At 32.9% G+C, this 16848-nt stretch overlaps 1 protein-coding gene across 1 annotated transcript; it reads left to right on the plus strand.

Annotated features, from left to right (window-relative positions):
• The first annotated feature begins 2141 nt into the window (after positions 1-2141).
• Positions 2142-7075, plus strand: LOC127724312 (IgGFc-binding protein-like). Its single transcript, XM_052231243.1, has 3 exons — positions 2142-2255; positions 3445-3747; positions 4288-7075. The coding sequence occupies exon 3, from the start codon at positions 4335-4337 to the stop codon at positions 5511-5513; it is 1179 nt and encodes a 392-aa protein (XP_052087203.1). The 5' UTR covers positions 2142-2255; positions 3445-3747; positions 4288-4334; the 3' UTR covers positions 5514-7075.
• Positions 7076-16848: the final 9773 nt, after the last annotated feature.

Below are 16848 nucleotides of genomic sequence, written 5' to 3' on the forward strand. Positions count from 1 at the left end.
ACTTTTTAAATTTTAGTGGCATGGTCGGTCAACTGATAAGTTGTATGGCTGATTACAGGTAAAGCAATAACTTCTATTTGACAGTTGCGTGTACTCTGGGGTGTGGAATACCTTAATTTTATGGGGAACATCCTGTCCATGTGCAATACTTAATATATTCCAACAGATGACATTACACACATTTTTCTTCTGTTAAATGAATGATTTGTATATCATCATAATTTGCTATTTATATAAACCACATTTTGATATAATAATTATTTACCGTATCAACATTGAATATTATGAATGTAGAATGAAATATGTCTACAGTATGATTGGTTTGAATCATTTAATTTATAAGATTTAGGAATCAAAATTTGTTATTATTTAAAAACCCACATTGAAATTGTTTTATATCAACACAACCACATTTGAATTATTTTATACTTTAGATTTCATAGCCATATTTGCATTTGTAAAAATATTTATATACCCAAATTTTCAATTATTTTACATGCCCAACTTTTATTTTTGTTGTAAAGAAGTGTAACTTGAAACAACAGTATATCATATAAAGAGAAATAAAGGTTAAAGTTATATCATGAATATTGGTCATGATTTGTAAAACTCAGAACTGTCAAATAAATTTAAGACACGATTCAAAATGTTCAGAAATTATGTCAAGCCATACTGAGAAAAAATAAGAATGTCGAGAATATGTCGAGAAATTTCAAGACAGTATTCAAATGTCAAGAAATTTTAAGACCATATTCAGAATGTCGAGAATATGTCGAGTAAATTTCAAACAGATTTAATATAAATGAGAATTTGTCAAGAAAAATTAAGACACAAGTCATACTTTTGGAGAATGTCGAGTAAAAGTTCATGCAAATTAAGACAAAAACTGGTCTTTTCAGACTTTTAGACTTTTGTAGTGGTGGGTGCATTAAAGTCGTTAACTAGGCGTCTTTTTGAAAAATGTCGCTCGCCTATATGGAAAAAGCCATTCGAGAAAAAGGATAAACAATCGAATACAGATTACGTATTTATTTCATTTATTTCATTTGTTTGCGTTTGCTTTTTTTTATGTTTGTTCTTTCTTCATTATTTTTTTTTATAATGATACAAAAATTCCTGTTTCTTCTCTGACAATCGACAAAGACGTCATGTTTCTAGAAATGACGTCACAATATAGGACGTAACTTATGTAATTAAGATGAGTTTATTTCTTTGAATTTTTATCGGGTTACTTTATATTCAAAGATTGTACATGACTCTCCATTAAGGAAGAGGGGCGATATTGATATTGCATATTTGGGCCGATATGCTCTCCCCTTTTGAGATTGTATGGAAAGTCCGTTTTTACCCCGGTCATTTGCCCCGGATAGCAATACCACTTAGGCAAATCAGCGTGTACGTATTAATAGATGCAAAACCAAACGTTTTCGTAACAAAAATGTGATAAATTGTATTAGGTCATTAGCACTTTGTGAAACGAACTTATTTTACAACAATAGTATGAGTAATTTTTGTAAAACAAATGATGAATATTTTTCTGATAAATATGAATCAATAGTTAGTGTATGTTGGACTATTATCTTGATCAAGTCTTCAATATTTAACACAAACTTGCGCTGATGTATACAAAACAAATGCCAACAATAACAGTTTACTATTTAATATCAAAGAACTACTACTAGCCGTGAATTTAAAGATAAACCACGCTTACTGACCGTGTCTTGAAAAAAACCCACACCAACCGACCTTATATAAAATAAACACGGGTTCCACTTGTTCGCTGTTAACCAATGATATTCATGTAAAATGAAGTTCATAGGCGGTAATAATAATATAAATACTTTATAAAACAATACACGTACTTGAAAAAATATAACAGTCAATCGACAGGAACATTTACTATTTTGAACATTGTGTTAAACTGTGCATGTAAGAGGATTATTATAATGGGTTCTTTAAGAAACGAAAATCATGATCTTTCATCTATCGAACACGATTATATTTCGATTTATGAATGTAATCCCGCTCATGTATTCGACCATCAGTTTCCATCACAAAGCAGGATGATAAGAGATGAAGATTTACCTAGCCGGAGAACGTACGCATACCAAGGAAATTCAAGTGATCGTTTGATAAAACACAAGATAGTAAAAGCGTCTGTTTGTATAGTATTTATAATGTGTGCAGTCTGCTGTTCAATAACAACGGCAGTATTATTAACGCAAATGAAGCAGCATTATCCCAAAAATACGACGGTAAGATAATTGTTTGTATAGATACAAAATAATTTTCAAATATCTTTCGTCAAAGTTTAATAAAAAAAACTGTTGAAATTTTCAAAAAACAGGGTTCGTGTTTCTTTAACTCATTTATAAGTAACGCTTGAACTGTAAATGAGTAAAATTGTACCAAACTAAGTAAAATCTTCGTAAAAGACTAATTCATGATCAATTACGAGCAAACAGATCCCAATACAGTAGCAGGAGTCAAAGGTAGAAAGAATTACGGTCTTAAAACTGAATAGGTTGAGTTAATGGTTATATTCAAAGTTAACCCCCGTTTTGTGGTACATGTAGGGTTCGTATTTTTTAAACCTTTAGAGTTCGGTAAAGAGTATTTGACCTCATTGTTTGAAGCCTCATCGGTGTCATCGTTCTTATACTTTTTGGTCAACCATGATAATTGTGATGATGATGACGTCAGTTATGATGGTGGACTGATATTTCATGAGGGTCTCACCAACCCAGTAGCCAGTACTTCGGTAGTGGCATGAAAATACGGATTTTGAGTTATTAAAATTTGCTGTTACAAAATTAGTGAAATTATTAAAAAAAAAGGAATGTATCTCCCTCATGCAAAGATCTGATCCCTTGCAAGGCTTCGGCTATACTTTTTCTCCTATTTGGTTTATAGCCCTCGATCTTTTTAATAAGCTTTGGATTTTAAAATATTTTGACCTCGAGCTTCACTGAAGAGACATTAATTATCGAAATACATATCTGGTGCAGAAAAAATTGGTACCGTTTATGTTACTTTGACAATTTAAACAGGATATTGTTCAATGTTTTTTTTTGCCGGTCCAGTTTATCTTATATTTTGTTCCTCGCTCAGCTTTTCTGTAGTGATGCATTAAACCTTCGTACCACCAAAACATAATGTCTCATTTGTTGTTTTAACATGCATCGTAGGTACACGAACCAAAATCTTTTCAATTTTGTAATTAATCTAAAAAATGCACTTAGATACATTTTAGATATTTTAATTTCCATAATTGATGTATTATAGGAAACAAAATGTTCATAATGAATAGAAAAAATATTGTTTTATATGGTTTTGTTTTGAAATTTTAGATGTGCAAATTTTTTTTTAATATGTGTTTTAAATAAAATAAAATATCAAAACATACCTTCAACATTACAATCATTTAGTATTTTGTAATTGCAGATGTCCTTACAGTTAAAAGAGAGAGTAGTCATCATTTTGTTTTCCCAGGAGAATCTATTGTGTTAGATTGTGCTGTTGGTTCATGTGGAGCAAATTTCGTTTTTTGGTATAAATATGAAAATGGCCATGATAGAAATTTAACATCCGTAATAGACTCAAAAAAATACAGTGGAAGTACACCCTCTAAACCAGATCTTACCATCTTCAATGCCGATAAAACTGATGCCGGCAGTTATACATGTTTTGTTGTCTTCGACAAAGGAATTATACACAGTAATATCACCAAGCTTTATGTTTCTGACGGTTTGTATCTTTTTTTTGTAATTTTTCCTTGTTCCATAAATATTTTAATTGAATCAAACATCAACATTATCTACTTTATAAGCGTAATTTTTGGGGATGTCAAATATATACAGTGCTTGATTCGAGAAAATCCCGATCTGTTCATTTAGAGCAGTATCTGCTTACCTAACATACCCCAAGTTTTTCGTGGGGATCATGGTGCCCAGTCTTTATTAAAGTATTCTATGTTGTGTTTTGTGTACTGTTGATTGTCATTTTGTGTTTTGTTTTGCCATGGCGTGGTCAGATTATTTTCAAATTATAAGTTTGAATGTCCAATTAGGATCTTTCGCTTCTCTTTTACAACAAAAGAACAAAACACAGCACATCACTATATCATATATATCCTTTCATATTTATGATTTAGAAAACACCAACAGCAATTTCAACGAGTGATCATTAGCTGAAGATTATTTTTACGTCATCTGCCAAAACTCGTGGACTTGCTAATTAAATAAAGTATTAACCTTTAAAATAAATAATTTAAAATATCTTTTTCAGGAAGTGTAGGAGACGAATTTATTTTGGCCTTTTTCAATAGTGGAGGAATGAGCGCAAATGCATTATACATTACGTCAATGCATCATGGAAAGTGCATCATAAATTCACAAAACATTCATTCGAGTATATTTGTGTCTCCAAACACAACTAGTATATATAGGTTTGCTAAATCGCAAGATCTTAGGGAAAGCAAAAGTCGTAAAGGAGTTTATATTATCTGTAATACAAAGGTGTCAATTACTGCATACAGTAAAATAAACAGCAAACGTGCAACATTTCTACTTTTACCAGTGCAAATGCTTGGAAAAGAGTATGTGGTACCTTCATACATGTCAACCTCAAATAGATACGGACATTCAAGTATATTTGCTGTGGTGGCTGTTTACACCGATACGAAAGTGAACATAACAGTAAGATCGGGCACTAAAGGGAACGTCAACCTTAATAACAAACGTCACTTAAATGGATCCGAAATATTCATGAATATGACATATTTGGATACGATGCAAATATCAGAATACAAAGGTGATTTAAGTGGAACCTACATAAATGCGTCAAAACCAGTTGCAGTAATTTCCGGTCACACGTGTGTATTTATGAGAAATAGCTATTGCGGGCGTTTAATGGAAATGATAATCGCTATTAAAGACTTTAGTAAAAGATTCATTATTCCAAAATTAGAACGATCAGAGAGGGTTAAGTTGAGAGCATATTCCTATGTCAAAACGGACATGTTTTGCTCTTATTTGAATAAAAGCAATATTTCTTTTTCTTTACATTCCACAGACTTTTTAGAGCTTGACTATGAAGATTTAACCACGGTACGAACAACTGGAAACATTCATATTCAACTTTACCGAGGTTTATTTGGAGGTTCATCAATGACCACTGTGCCCGGTACTAACCAGTATTTATCCTACTACATGTTCTTCGTTCCGTATGGTTACCAAAAAAATTATTTAAGTATCATTATACGATCTGATGGAATAAAAGGAATTCGCATTAACAAAAAAGAAATAGAAACGCTTCAAAATAGAACCTTTGATTTGATAGGTACTCAATACACTACGTTTGTGTGGAGAATATTGTCTGGCAGACATACTGCAGAACAAATTCAAAATGTTCCATTTGGGTTGGTTGTTTTCGCAGAAAATCCTAAAATGCGTCATGACGTAAATTTCGGCTATTTAGTAGGAATGAGTTTGTTGCCCTCAAATGGAACTTAATAAATACATTTAAAAGGCGAAAATAAAAATTGGGGTGTTTCCTCGTGAAAAAGATGAAAAATAACATTTTACAACAATGTTTTAGCGAAACGGTCTTAATTATAAAAACGTATTATATACTCTCAGAAGGCGTGTTGTGTGTGAACATTCTAAAACAGCTAACAAAGCTGCACACACACGTACTTTAATGAATTACTAAAAGCTGAGAACCTACCTTTGAGTACGTTTATATCTACAGATGAACATGCTGCAACAACAACTGACGAATTATTTCGGTATTTATACATTCTTGACTTTCTAATATTTGGATTTGATGATAAGGCAAATCCAGAATAGCCATTCGGACGCATGAAATTTACAAAGTGATAATTTCATCTTTTTATACGTCATTTGGTCCCTAGAGGAAAAGGGCCTCATTGGCAATCGTACCACCTTTTATTTTATCTCTGTTGCTGTCCTAACAAAACATTTTCCTATATAAACTTTGTTAAAACGGGATCACTTAACTTTAAGAATAAGAGAACTATGGTAATTTCTTTGTTAAATGCTCATATTTTAAATCCTTTTGTATAAACCCCTCTGAAATGACATCGTCAAGATGCTTTGGTTTCTTTACAACATATCTTGTTTTCTGACAAACGTAGGACTTTACTGTGCTCCTCCTATTGCCGACGTCAGGGTTTAGTCATATGAGGCAGACGTCATGCAAGAACTTCTGATGACAATAAAAAAGAAGCTATCATTGTCCACCAACTTCATGTTTACTTTATAAAAGATATTCTCTTACTAAATAATTCAAAGTTTGGTGACTATGTTAAACGCATCTAATCCAACAAACATTAAATAAAAGATACCACAGATACAGTAAATTCTACCTCATAATTGGACTGATATATATATATTGACACTATGGGTCTGTTTAGAACAAAACGTTTTTACAACGGAGATGAGTTCGGTTTTCCAATTATGAACAGTCTATTTAATGTGAGCAACATTTCAGGAGCTCCTGAACACAAAATCCCAAAGCCTGCTTTTCCTATGATGATGTCCGTGTAGAGGATTGCCGACTACAAGGAAGCAATTAAATTTAGGGTTCTATGTGGTACAGTTGAAGCCATTGTCTTAAAACGTTTACAGACGCAAATACAAGTTGGTTGAAAATTGTATCCTAGTTGACCACAGATGTGTTCCAATACTCGTAACAACAATTCCGTTTTTTTTTTCATCGATCGTAACATTGCCATATCTAATTTTTACTTACATGGAAAATCGAAGGAAGTAACATCTTGAGAAGGATCTGCTTATCTTTCAGAGCACATGAATTCACCCTGGGTTTTTGTGTGGTTTGTGTTGCTCAGCTTTATATTCCTATGATCCGATTTGAAGAATGTAGTTTGTCTTTTCATCCTCTTTTCGTGTAATGCCATTTCTCTCTAGTTTTGAATGTTCCATTGATATCTGTTGCCACTTTTTGAAATTCATTTATCCATTAAATGTTGATGAAATGACATAAACATGTTTCCAATATGCAAAACGAAAAATATTTTTTTAGTTTTATTATTTGTGTGTTGTGCTGTTATTTTTCCTTGTTACACATGTGCGAGAAAGTACGAAACGTGTCAAATATAGGCTACGCATATCACAATGTTCACAAAAAAATAGCACAACAACAAAGAAGGGTTTTGAAAATGAATATCCTGGTCTAGCATGTCTAGCGTATAACTCAACTACAACACTCCATTTGAAATTCGCTAATAATTCACCAACATTCAACTGTAACGATCAATCAGACAAAATTCTATGACGTTCATTTGATATTTCAAAATTCACGGTACCTTTTAAAGAACCAAATGAATTGTACATTTATTTAATACAGTTTTCAGCATGTAACATACGTTTTTGATATCTTATCATCAAATATAGGGATACGATCCATCAAAGTTACTTCCATGTGGGTATTAAAGATAAATGATAAAGCTAATTCTATTTCCAAACTCACACATCACAATATGAAAGTATTTTATTATTATATAAGCTTTTTTTTTTAATAAAAAATATGGTAATGTGTTTAAAACAGAATAATGAATGCTAGTATAGTCGTCTGATCTGCAGAAGACTTTTGCCCTGTGTAGGTAACCTGTCTCGCTCTTTTTTGAGTTGATGAGATTCATTCAGGGTTATTTTACCTCCTTTTGTATGTTCTCAATCGATTCATGAAATTTGAACATCGATAAACTTAAATTGCATCAAACATGTCTGTTTCTATTCAGAGTCAGTATAGCTTATCATCCATCATTGGTTTTGCTCATCATTGATGCTTGTTTATGACTTCAAATTGCATACATTCTTGTTACTTTTCCTATGGTGGCGGGTTGTCACATTTGTAACGTATCGGGCTACCAATGTTTGTTATTGTTAAATACATACAAGTAGTTTGTAAAGTTGAAATAATTCCAAAAGTAGCACAAATTAACCAATAACAAACAATAAGAATTTATTCAATTTTAACTTGAGAATAGGTTCCCATATCTATGATTATCCTATAATCATCTGTAAATGTATATGTTTAGTGTACCCTCTCCTTCATTTATCAAATTTATGATGGAAAACTAAATAAGCTTACACAAACAAATGAACATAAATAACTTATCAACTGCAACTGTATGACATGCCTAAACAGATGATTAATTTAAAGTTTAACGAATCAATCATGACAAACTATGTTTTTGAAAAAGTTTAGTCAGAATTTCATTTTCTTGTGTATTTTTTTCCCATTGAAACATTTAAACATGGAACGAGATCAATCAAAGCCTAAAGTCAGTGAATGGTCAGGTTAATATATGTTATATATGTTTAATACATTTCACTTTGAAATAAATGAACATGGTGTAAAAAGACTGCCTATCGGTTCATTTTACAGGTCCAATACAATTAACAAATTCAGACCATAACAAATATGACAAAAAATAAACATAAATCATAAAAATACCATATTCTGCTCCCAAGAAGATGGTCGGAAAACGCTCCTTGAATTTGAAAATAAATTATATTATGCATCATATGATCTACCAAATTTCATCCTTCAGAATATTAATAAAAACGTTAGTCTTTCGAACATAAGTAATTATTTTTTTAATTGTCTAATATATTTAGGGCTCAAAAATTCTTCAATAAACCCCCTTACTGCGTTAGGGACATATGTGTCTTCCCCTGGCTTAATGCGAGAAGCACATATGTGTCCTTTGTGGAAAAGAATATTTTATCTTTCCCTTTCCATATATTTTCCCCTTTTTTCATTTATTATAAAAAAGAAGATGTGATATGATTCCCAATGAGACAACTCTTCAAAAGAGACCAAATGACACAGAAATTAACAACTATAGGTCACCGTACGGCCTTCAACAATGAGCGAAGCCAATACCGCATAGTAAGCTTTAAATGACAAATGTAAAACAATTTCAAACGAGAAAACTAACGGCCTTATTAATGTACAAAAAAAATGAACGAAACACAAATATGTAACACAGCTACAAATGACAACCACTGAATTGCAGGCTCTTTGTATATATTTCATATATTTTAATCATTATGTGGTTATTAATTTTGTTATTTTTTTTTTAGTTCATTTTCGTTAAACGTCATCGTTACGTCATGTATTATACGACATCACTTGACGTCGAAATTGAGCTGAGACAAAACACCCCTACCGATTTTTACATTTACTAAGTGGTGAACTTAGAGTTTGCAGTGGTTTTCTTACTTGCTTTGCCAATAAATAAATAAATTAAACAACAAAACATTCTACGTTGGTAAAAAAAATAGACATTGCCATAAAAAGCATCCAGTACTCTGAATACTTTTAATGTGTTGTTAGCTATAGTTTATGTTCAAAATATGAAAAAAACAATGTGGTTATCGAAAAAACATGTCCAAACGAAAATTGACAAAAAGACAACCAACAGTTATTAAACACTTATATTAACGGAAAACATTAGAGTATGCAAGGTGAAAGCAACTAAAAAGGGTAAATAAACTAGGATTTCCTGGAACCACTTCCGGATGCTCCAAAAGATGGTAGTATAATACCAAGATATAATACGGAAGAAAAATGTGTCGAGTGGACCTGAATAACATATAATATTTCATCTTGTGAGACGAAGATATATTTCAACAAAGGAGTAGGTTCAGTAAGACCCCTTTTGGGCCCCAAAATATAGCAGTTTTACAAAATTGTTGAAATGTAAACTTTTATATATTTATTGGAAAGTAGAATACTTCTGCTACATAAATATGGGCTGTATTTGACAATACAATGCACATATATGGGGTACTAGCAGCGTTAAGTGATGCTAAATTACTGAAATCTTCACAATTTTAGCATTTGAGTTAAATTTTAGACGGTTTTCGTCTTAAATGGAAGTGGCCGCATTTGTGTTCATTCTTAATATTTACATGTCAGTTGTATTTGATGATAATACGCAACATATATAAAGGTTGAGGATGAACACGGATGCGGCCACTTTCATTTTTGACAAAAACCATGTGAAAAGTGACATATTATGGCATATTTGATAGCTTTTTCATGTTAAAGCTTGAATTTGAGCGTCTTTAATGACTAAATCAGTTAAAATCTTTCACATAAACGAATTGAATTGACTGAAGTAGACACTTAAGTGTTTAAAAAGTGTCCAAAATCTTTCATCAGATGAATCTGAAATTTGAGGCCAAAATCGGCCCTTACCGGACCTACTCCTTTGTGAGACGAATAATCCTTTCTTGATGTTTTCTTGATTTCTTTTATTCTTCTATAACTTTGTTTTCCTACATTTCTGGGTATTGTTGACACTGTATTGGGATTCAACCAACAGAATTGCTTAAGGTGTATCTTTTCGGGGAGTAAAATGGCAAAATAGTCGAAAGGGTTCCACTTTATAATCTTAAAGATCTTATCAAGGATAAATGATTTTCCTCAGAGGATTTCATGATTGTCACGGTCACAAAAGAAAATTTGCACTGATATATCAGTGACTATGATAATACGAGATGTGGTATGATTGCAAATGAAAAAAACTATCCAACAGAGTTCAAATAACGATATAATTAATTATAGGCAACTGTACGGCTTTCAATAATAAGAAAAGCCCCTACCGAATAGTCAGCTATAGAAGGTCCTGACATGAAAAATGTAAAACAATTCAAACAAGAAAACTAACGGCCTAATTTATATCAAGACTAGTCATAAAAACAATTTTGATAGATATGAATCAACGACAACCACTGAATACGGGCTTCTGATTATGGACAGGCATAAAGAGTGTGCTTTCTTTATTTTTCCGGTCAATTATTTTGGCGAGTGTTCCTCAATCTATTTGGTATCAAAGTTTATTGTATTATTTACACTATGTCAACCTTTTTTGTGGGGCGGATCCAGGATTTTAAAAATGTGGCGTAATTCCCGATTATTGAGTATGCACACGTGAGTATATACAGCCTATTTTATGCTAAAAGTTTATATCTTGAAAAACAAAAGATTTTTTTTACTTTTGGCGATCGAAAAGGGGGCCACTGTTTATAGTGCAGTAACAGAAGTGTAAAAGGAGTCTAAATTTCGAGTTTAATGTCCCAAAATAACGGCTAAATCTGGTCTCAACACATATGTCTACTTCATTTTCCACCATGTCGTAAGAATTTCGTATGGTCATATTTTTCTACAAAATCGTTTTAATGATTAGAGTATATTGGAAAGTTTGCAACCCCTTGATTAGAATATATTTGCTCACATATGTTTTTTTTTTAGCTAGTATCATTATGTTGAAATGTTTTATTCTGTTTTCTATTTTCAACTAATCTATAAAATTTGCAAAGTTCTGACTGTTTAGAAGTGATTTAATTTTTATTGCAAATTCAGACACAAACTTTAATTTCTTCTTCATAGTACATGTAGTAGTCATTATTACCTAATAATGTTTCAGGCAAATAGTACTTCATAAAACTTGTTACTGATAAATATTTCAGAACGTAAATATTAAAAAAGCCTTAAGATATCAACGAAAACAGAATAAATTTATAAACTACAAATTCATTACGGACCTTGATTACTTCCCTTTCATCACATTTGGTGAATTATTATACCTAACGGTTCATAATTTGCACTCAACTGATATATGTAATTACTACCTTTTTCGCTTTATATACTAATATTTGTAATCAAACCGTTTATTTGTATATGTTTATATTTTAATTTTGTTTTGCTATAATCCATCAAATATATGTATCACTTAGAATAGTCTTATTGTAGAAAATCAAAAAATACATGGACCCTTTTTTCCTCGTTCATGTCATCGTTTCAAACAGCAAACACTGCCGATGCCAAACATTTTCCTTTGACTTAAGAGTTCCGGAGATGGGGTTGTGAAAAGTCACCCATATTTACATTTTGGGACAAGTTTTTACAAGCCATTTAAATACCTCTTCAGAAAGTTAGATTAAAAAGAGAGGAAAATTGGTCTCTTCACTTGAGCTCCACTGCTGCCATCTTGCCCTATATATATATGTTACAAATTTGATCAGCTACTCATGATGGCTACCTGTCTACCTGCTAGATATGCAAACTTTTACGCAAACTAATTCAGAAGGAATATAGTTACGTTACTGTTGTCAGTTCATTCTAAAACCAGTTGTTGGCATGATACGGGTTATGATCCTATCATATATTTTATGATGGCATGATACTAAACCCCGAACGGGAGGGATTGTGCTTGAATTTCATGATGCAGACATAATCTTTCAATCAGTTTGATTGAGGTCTGGAGCTGGCATGTCAGTAACTACTAGTAGTCCTTTGTTAATTTATGTATCATTGTCATTTTGAGTAGTTTCTTCTGTTACCTATTCTGACATTGGACTCCGACTTCTTTTGAACTGAGTTTTACTGTGCGTATTGCTGTGTGTTTGTTTTTTCTACATTGGCTACATGTATAGGGGAAGGTTGTTTAATCGCGCCGCAGTTTTGCGCCTGTCCCAAGTCAGGAGCCTCTGGCCTTTGTTAGCCTTTATGTTTTTTTTTAATTTGGTTCATCTATATCTCTAGGGTTTAGTGTGATGTCTATTTTCGCTGAACTAGTACATATTTTTAAGGGCCAGCTGAATCCCGCTTCCGGGTGCGGGATTTTCTCGCTGTGTTGAAGACCCATTGGTGGACTTGATAGAACCATGAGAAAATCATGTAAAGCCGATCTTAAATTTACTATCCGCTGAATAGATATTGCTCTCCCACTGAATAGTTAAAGTTTTGGTGACTATGTTGTACGCATCTATCCCGTCTACATTGAGATAAAGTATACAACAGATACAGTCTCATATCTTGACTTACATCGATAAATTGACAAGGAGGGTTGGTTGAAATCAAAACTTTACGACAAAACAAATGATTTCAACTTTCTAATTGTGAATTTTCTATTTCTATGTAGCAATATTCCATCAGCATTTGCATACGGAGTATATATCTTCCAGTTGATACGATATTCCAGGTCTTGTATCTCCTATCATCATTTCCTTGATTGAGGGTTCTGCTCACAAGGAAGCTATTAAACCAAGAGTTCCAAGTGGGGGAGTTGAAATCATGCCTTTGTGAATTTTACGGACGCCATGACGAGTTGGTTGACCTTTATGAAATATCTGTTTCACATGTTCCAATTGTCGTAACTACAGTCCCGTGCCCTTTCCCCCGGAATGTGACATACTGAATTAAACATAGTACCGTGTTTGTACTTACATAAACAACACGACGGATGGTACATGTGGAGCAGGATCTGATTACCCTTTCGGAGAACGTGAGATCACCCCCAGTTTTAGTTGGGTTCGTGTTGCTCAGTCTTTAGTTTTCTATGTTGTGTTTTGTGTACTGTTGTTTGTCTGTTTTCTTTTATTTTCTTATACATGGCGTTGCCAGTCTATTCTAGACTTATGAGTTTGAATGTCCTTTGGTATCCTTCGTCTCTCTTTCGAGACATCGTATTGCCACTCTCTCCCCGAATTCGATAAATCGTTTACCGTTTAGATTAGGGATGGGATGTCTCTTATTCGGTGTATCAATGCTAACAATTTGAAACCTTTGGTGACCTGGGGACAGATATCGTCCGATCTCAGCTCTGTTGGTTTTCAATGGTTACTTTCGTTGTTAATATATTTGTCAGATATGACATCAAACTTGCCATCAGGGCAGCAGAACGGGACGTTGACTGCAGATCAAACTTTACACTAAAGGTCTTCAAAGTAATTGAAGTACGCTCCCTTCCAGACTGCATTTTTTTTTATCTTCCAATGAAAATAAGCAAAAATATGCTCCAGTTTCTTTGGAATTTATTGTTTTATACAACCAAAAGAAACATAATGCACTAGAAAATAATAGTGAACTGCCTTTAGCTGGATTTTTTTTTCTGATCCTAAAATCGTAAAACGCATTTGTGCTGAAACGGCCATTGAATACGTCGACCTTTACAGTACGCCAGAAGAGGCTGATACGCGTGTGATTTTGCACTCCATATATGACGATAGACAGTTTGGAAGTTGTAGCTGTGAAGGAAGGATCCCCTGACACAAGACGTTTGATTCCTTTACATAAACTATGTAATTATTTGAATTCCATCGTCAGTCAATGCTTGTTTGCCGTGAATGCAATTTCAGACTGTTACTCCGCATCGGCAATGTTTGGTATCGGTTTTCATAGTCTTGAAACAGGTGTGTAGTAAAGTTTCCGATTTATTTAACCTAGCAAACTGTGATATTGATGAATCTCTTTCAGGTGCAAGAAATGTTTATGTACAGACCCGTGTCCATGACAGACAAATGAAATGGGTGTAAATATCAATACGCGTCTTGTGATGGTTGATGGAAATGAAGATGCTGGAGATCGGGCTTGAGTACCTTTTGAAGTATGTGGTACGTTGCAAGGATAAATGGAGGGGTATGGGAGCTAAGCCGATAATGTTACAGAAGCAATCATTTTTCTATGAAAAAAACAAAAAGTATCCGCAAATTCAATATGAGGTCATATTTGACTGTAGTTTTCTATTGTATCCGGCTTGATACCTCACCCAATATCCTAGTTTAAAAATATAATTTTCTCCTTCATGACACTTGATTTTTACGTGAAATTCAAATAATTTGTAAGATTCAGGTGCTATAAACATTTTATGGGTTGAAAACTTGATTTTTGAAGTTTTGTTTATGAAAACGTCGTTTTGGGAAATTTTTTGGAGAAAAATATCTATGATTAAGGTTCATTTATAAAATCAAACATTACTAAAGCCAAAACAGTATCGTTTGTATTAAAGTAGAAGTTAAATAAAGAAAAAACAAATGTCAAAATTAAAATCGTTCAAACATTTTCACAGATTTGTAAGGATGACCTTTGACCTCAATTTAAAACAAAATGTGACCTTATCCGGTCCTTACGACAGGCATATTGTTAAAGAACAAGGTTTCCTCTTTCGAATGATATATAATATAGGTATGTGTTCGTTGGGGAGATTAAACTCCAAAAAATCTGCTTTCAGTCACCGCACTATTATAGTAACAAGGACTGGAGTATATTCAAAACGAAATCTTCTAACGACTTTAATCAAATTTGGCCGACTGAAGCTAGTTTATAAAGTACAGAGACAGACATTAGCGTAATAATTGATGTAACTGCTTTTATGAGAGGTCTATCTCGCCAATCATTGTTTTGAAGATTGTTGACCAACTTTGTTTCGTTTAAGCTGATAAACTTTTCATTAATTCTAGCATGTTTATTACATTTTTAACATTTGATTGTGTTTTGATTAATTTTTTTAACTGGAATAGCCCATTTTCTAGATTTTTTGAAGTATGCATATTTTCATGAAAAGATGGTTGATCTTTCAAGATATTATAATGAAACTGAATTGCATAAACCTTACATGTAAACAGGATAACGGAAATTTTTTTACCACGTCTTGGATTGTGGTTTACCATTTACGTCGTCTGGTCTGCTAAGTACCGAACGCGACCTATTCCCAAATAGAGGTTTCCTGATTTGCTACGTATCAGGTACGGTTGGTACGTATCTCAACGGTTAGTGCTGTTTTGGAGGTATCATTTAATGCATGAGATTATTTTATTCATCATGATAAAATTAAATGAATTGAAATGCATATCAGCAAGAAACTATCTTAACGTTTCATTTGATAACGATTCCAACGTTTCTAGAACACTTGGTTTGTGATTCTTAATGAGATTATTTAGTTGTGCACAAGTGCATGAATCAAACAGACCTTACACGAACTGAGTTGACACGGCCTTAAGATTCTAAATATAGATTTGTGTTCCTGTTTGTTATAGGTATTGTTTTTGTTTCGTTTATTTATAGAAAAAAAGTGCTTTTCTTATGTATACTAGTAAACAGAATTTGGTTACAGTATTATCTCTCATGTGGGAAGGTTGGACGATTTTGAGCTCATCATGAAAACTTAAATAAATCGGATATTTCATTGCACATAATGATGAAGATATTGAGGAATTGTGTATAATATTAACTTTGATGATTGCAACCACGATTTGTTTGCAAGAAAATGTGAAAACACATTGTTATTTGGTGAATTTCGTCTTGGATCTTCACAAATGTGAATACTACTCATGAACTGTAAGTCTGTTTACATTATATACATTATACACCAGAAAGGAAAAATACTTATAAAACTGTAAACAATCTTCAAACAATATTTATACATATGCCTAGAAAGAAAAGCAAGCCAAAAAAGAGATTTAAAACTATGTCATCAACCACTCAGTCCACACCGACAGCAATGTCGTGTTCAAAAGATAAAATTAAAACAACGTCCAGTAATCCAGAGCCTATTACACCTACACCTGATGCAACTTCATCTAGTAAACCCCACCAGGAACAGAAACGAAAGAGTGAAGCATTGTCTTCGGATTCATCTGTTGATTCTTTCGTCCGTGATCTTGATTCACAAAAAAATAAAATTCAAAATTCAGAGGATAATCGAAGAATCCGTTAATGGGGCTACAGCTATCCAAGCTGCCAAAAAACTATCCAAACTGGTCTCGAAACCATTTTTAGTCACAGAATTGACATATTAGAAAGCAGGACCTTTGACTTAGAAAAGAAATACGATAAACAACTTGAATTGAATAGCAAAATTTCGAAAGATGTCGTCGAGCTTCTAAACGACAATAAAGCTAAAACACTGAAGATATCCACCCTTCATTCAGAGCTGGACATGGTACAGAAAGACTTAAATCAATATCGTTTGCAAATAATTGATACTGCTCAATATAAAAGAAAAAACAC

The sequence above is a fragment of the Mytilus californianus genome, unplaced genomic scaffold, assembly GCF_021869535.1.
Source record: "Mytilus californianus isolate M0D057914Y unplaced genomic scaffold, xbMytCali1.0.p SCAF_14, whole genome shotgun sequence".
Classification (NCBI taxonomy): Eukaryota; Metazoa; Mollusca; class Bivalvia; order Mytilida; family Mytilidae; genus Mytilus; species Mytilus californianus.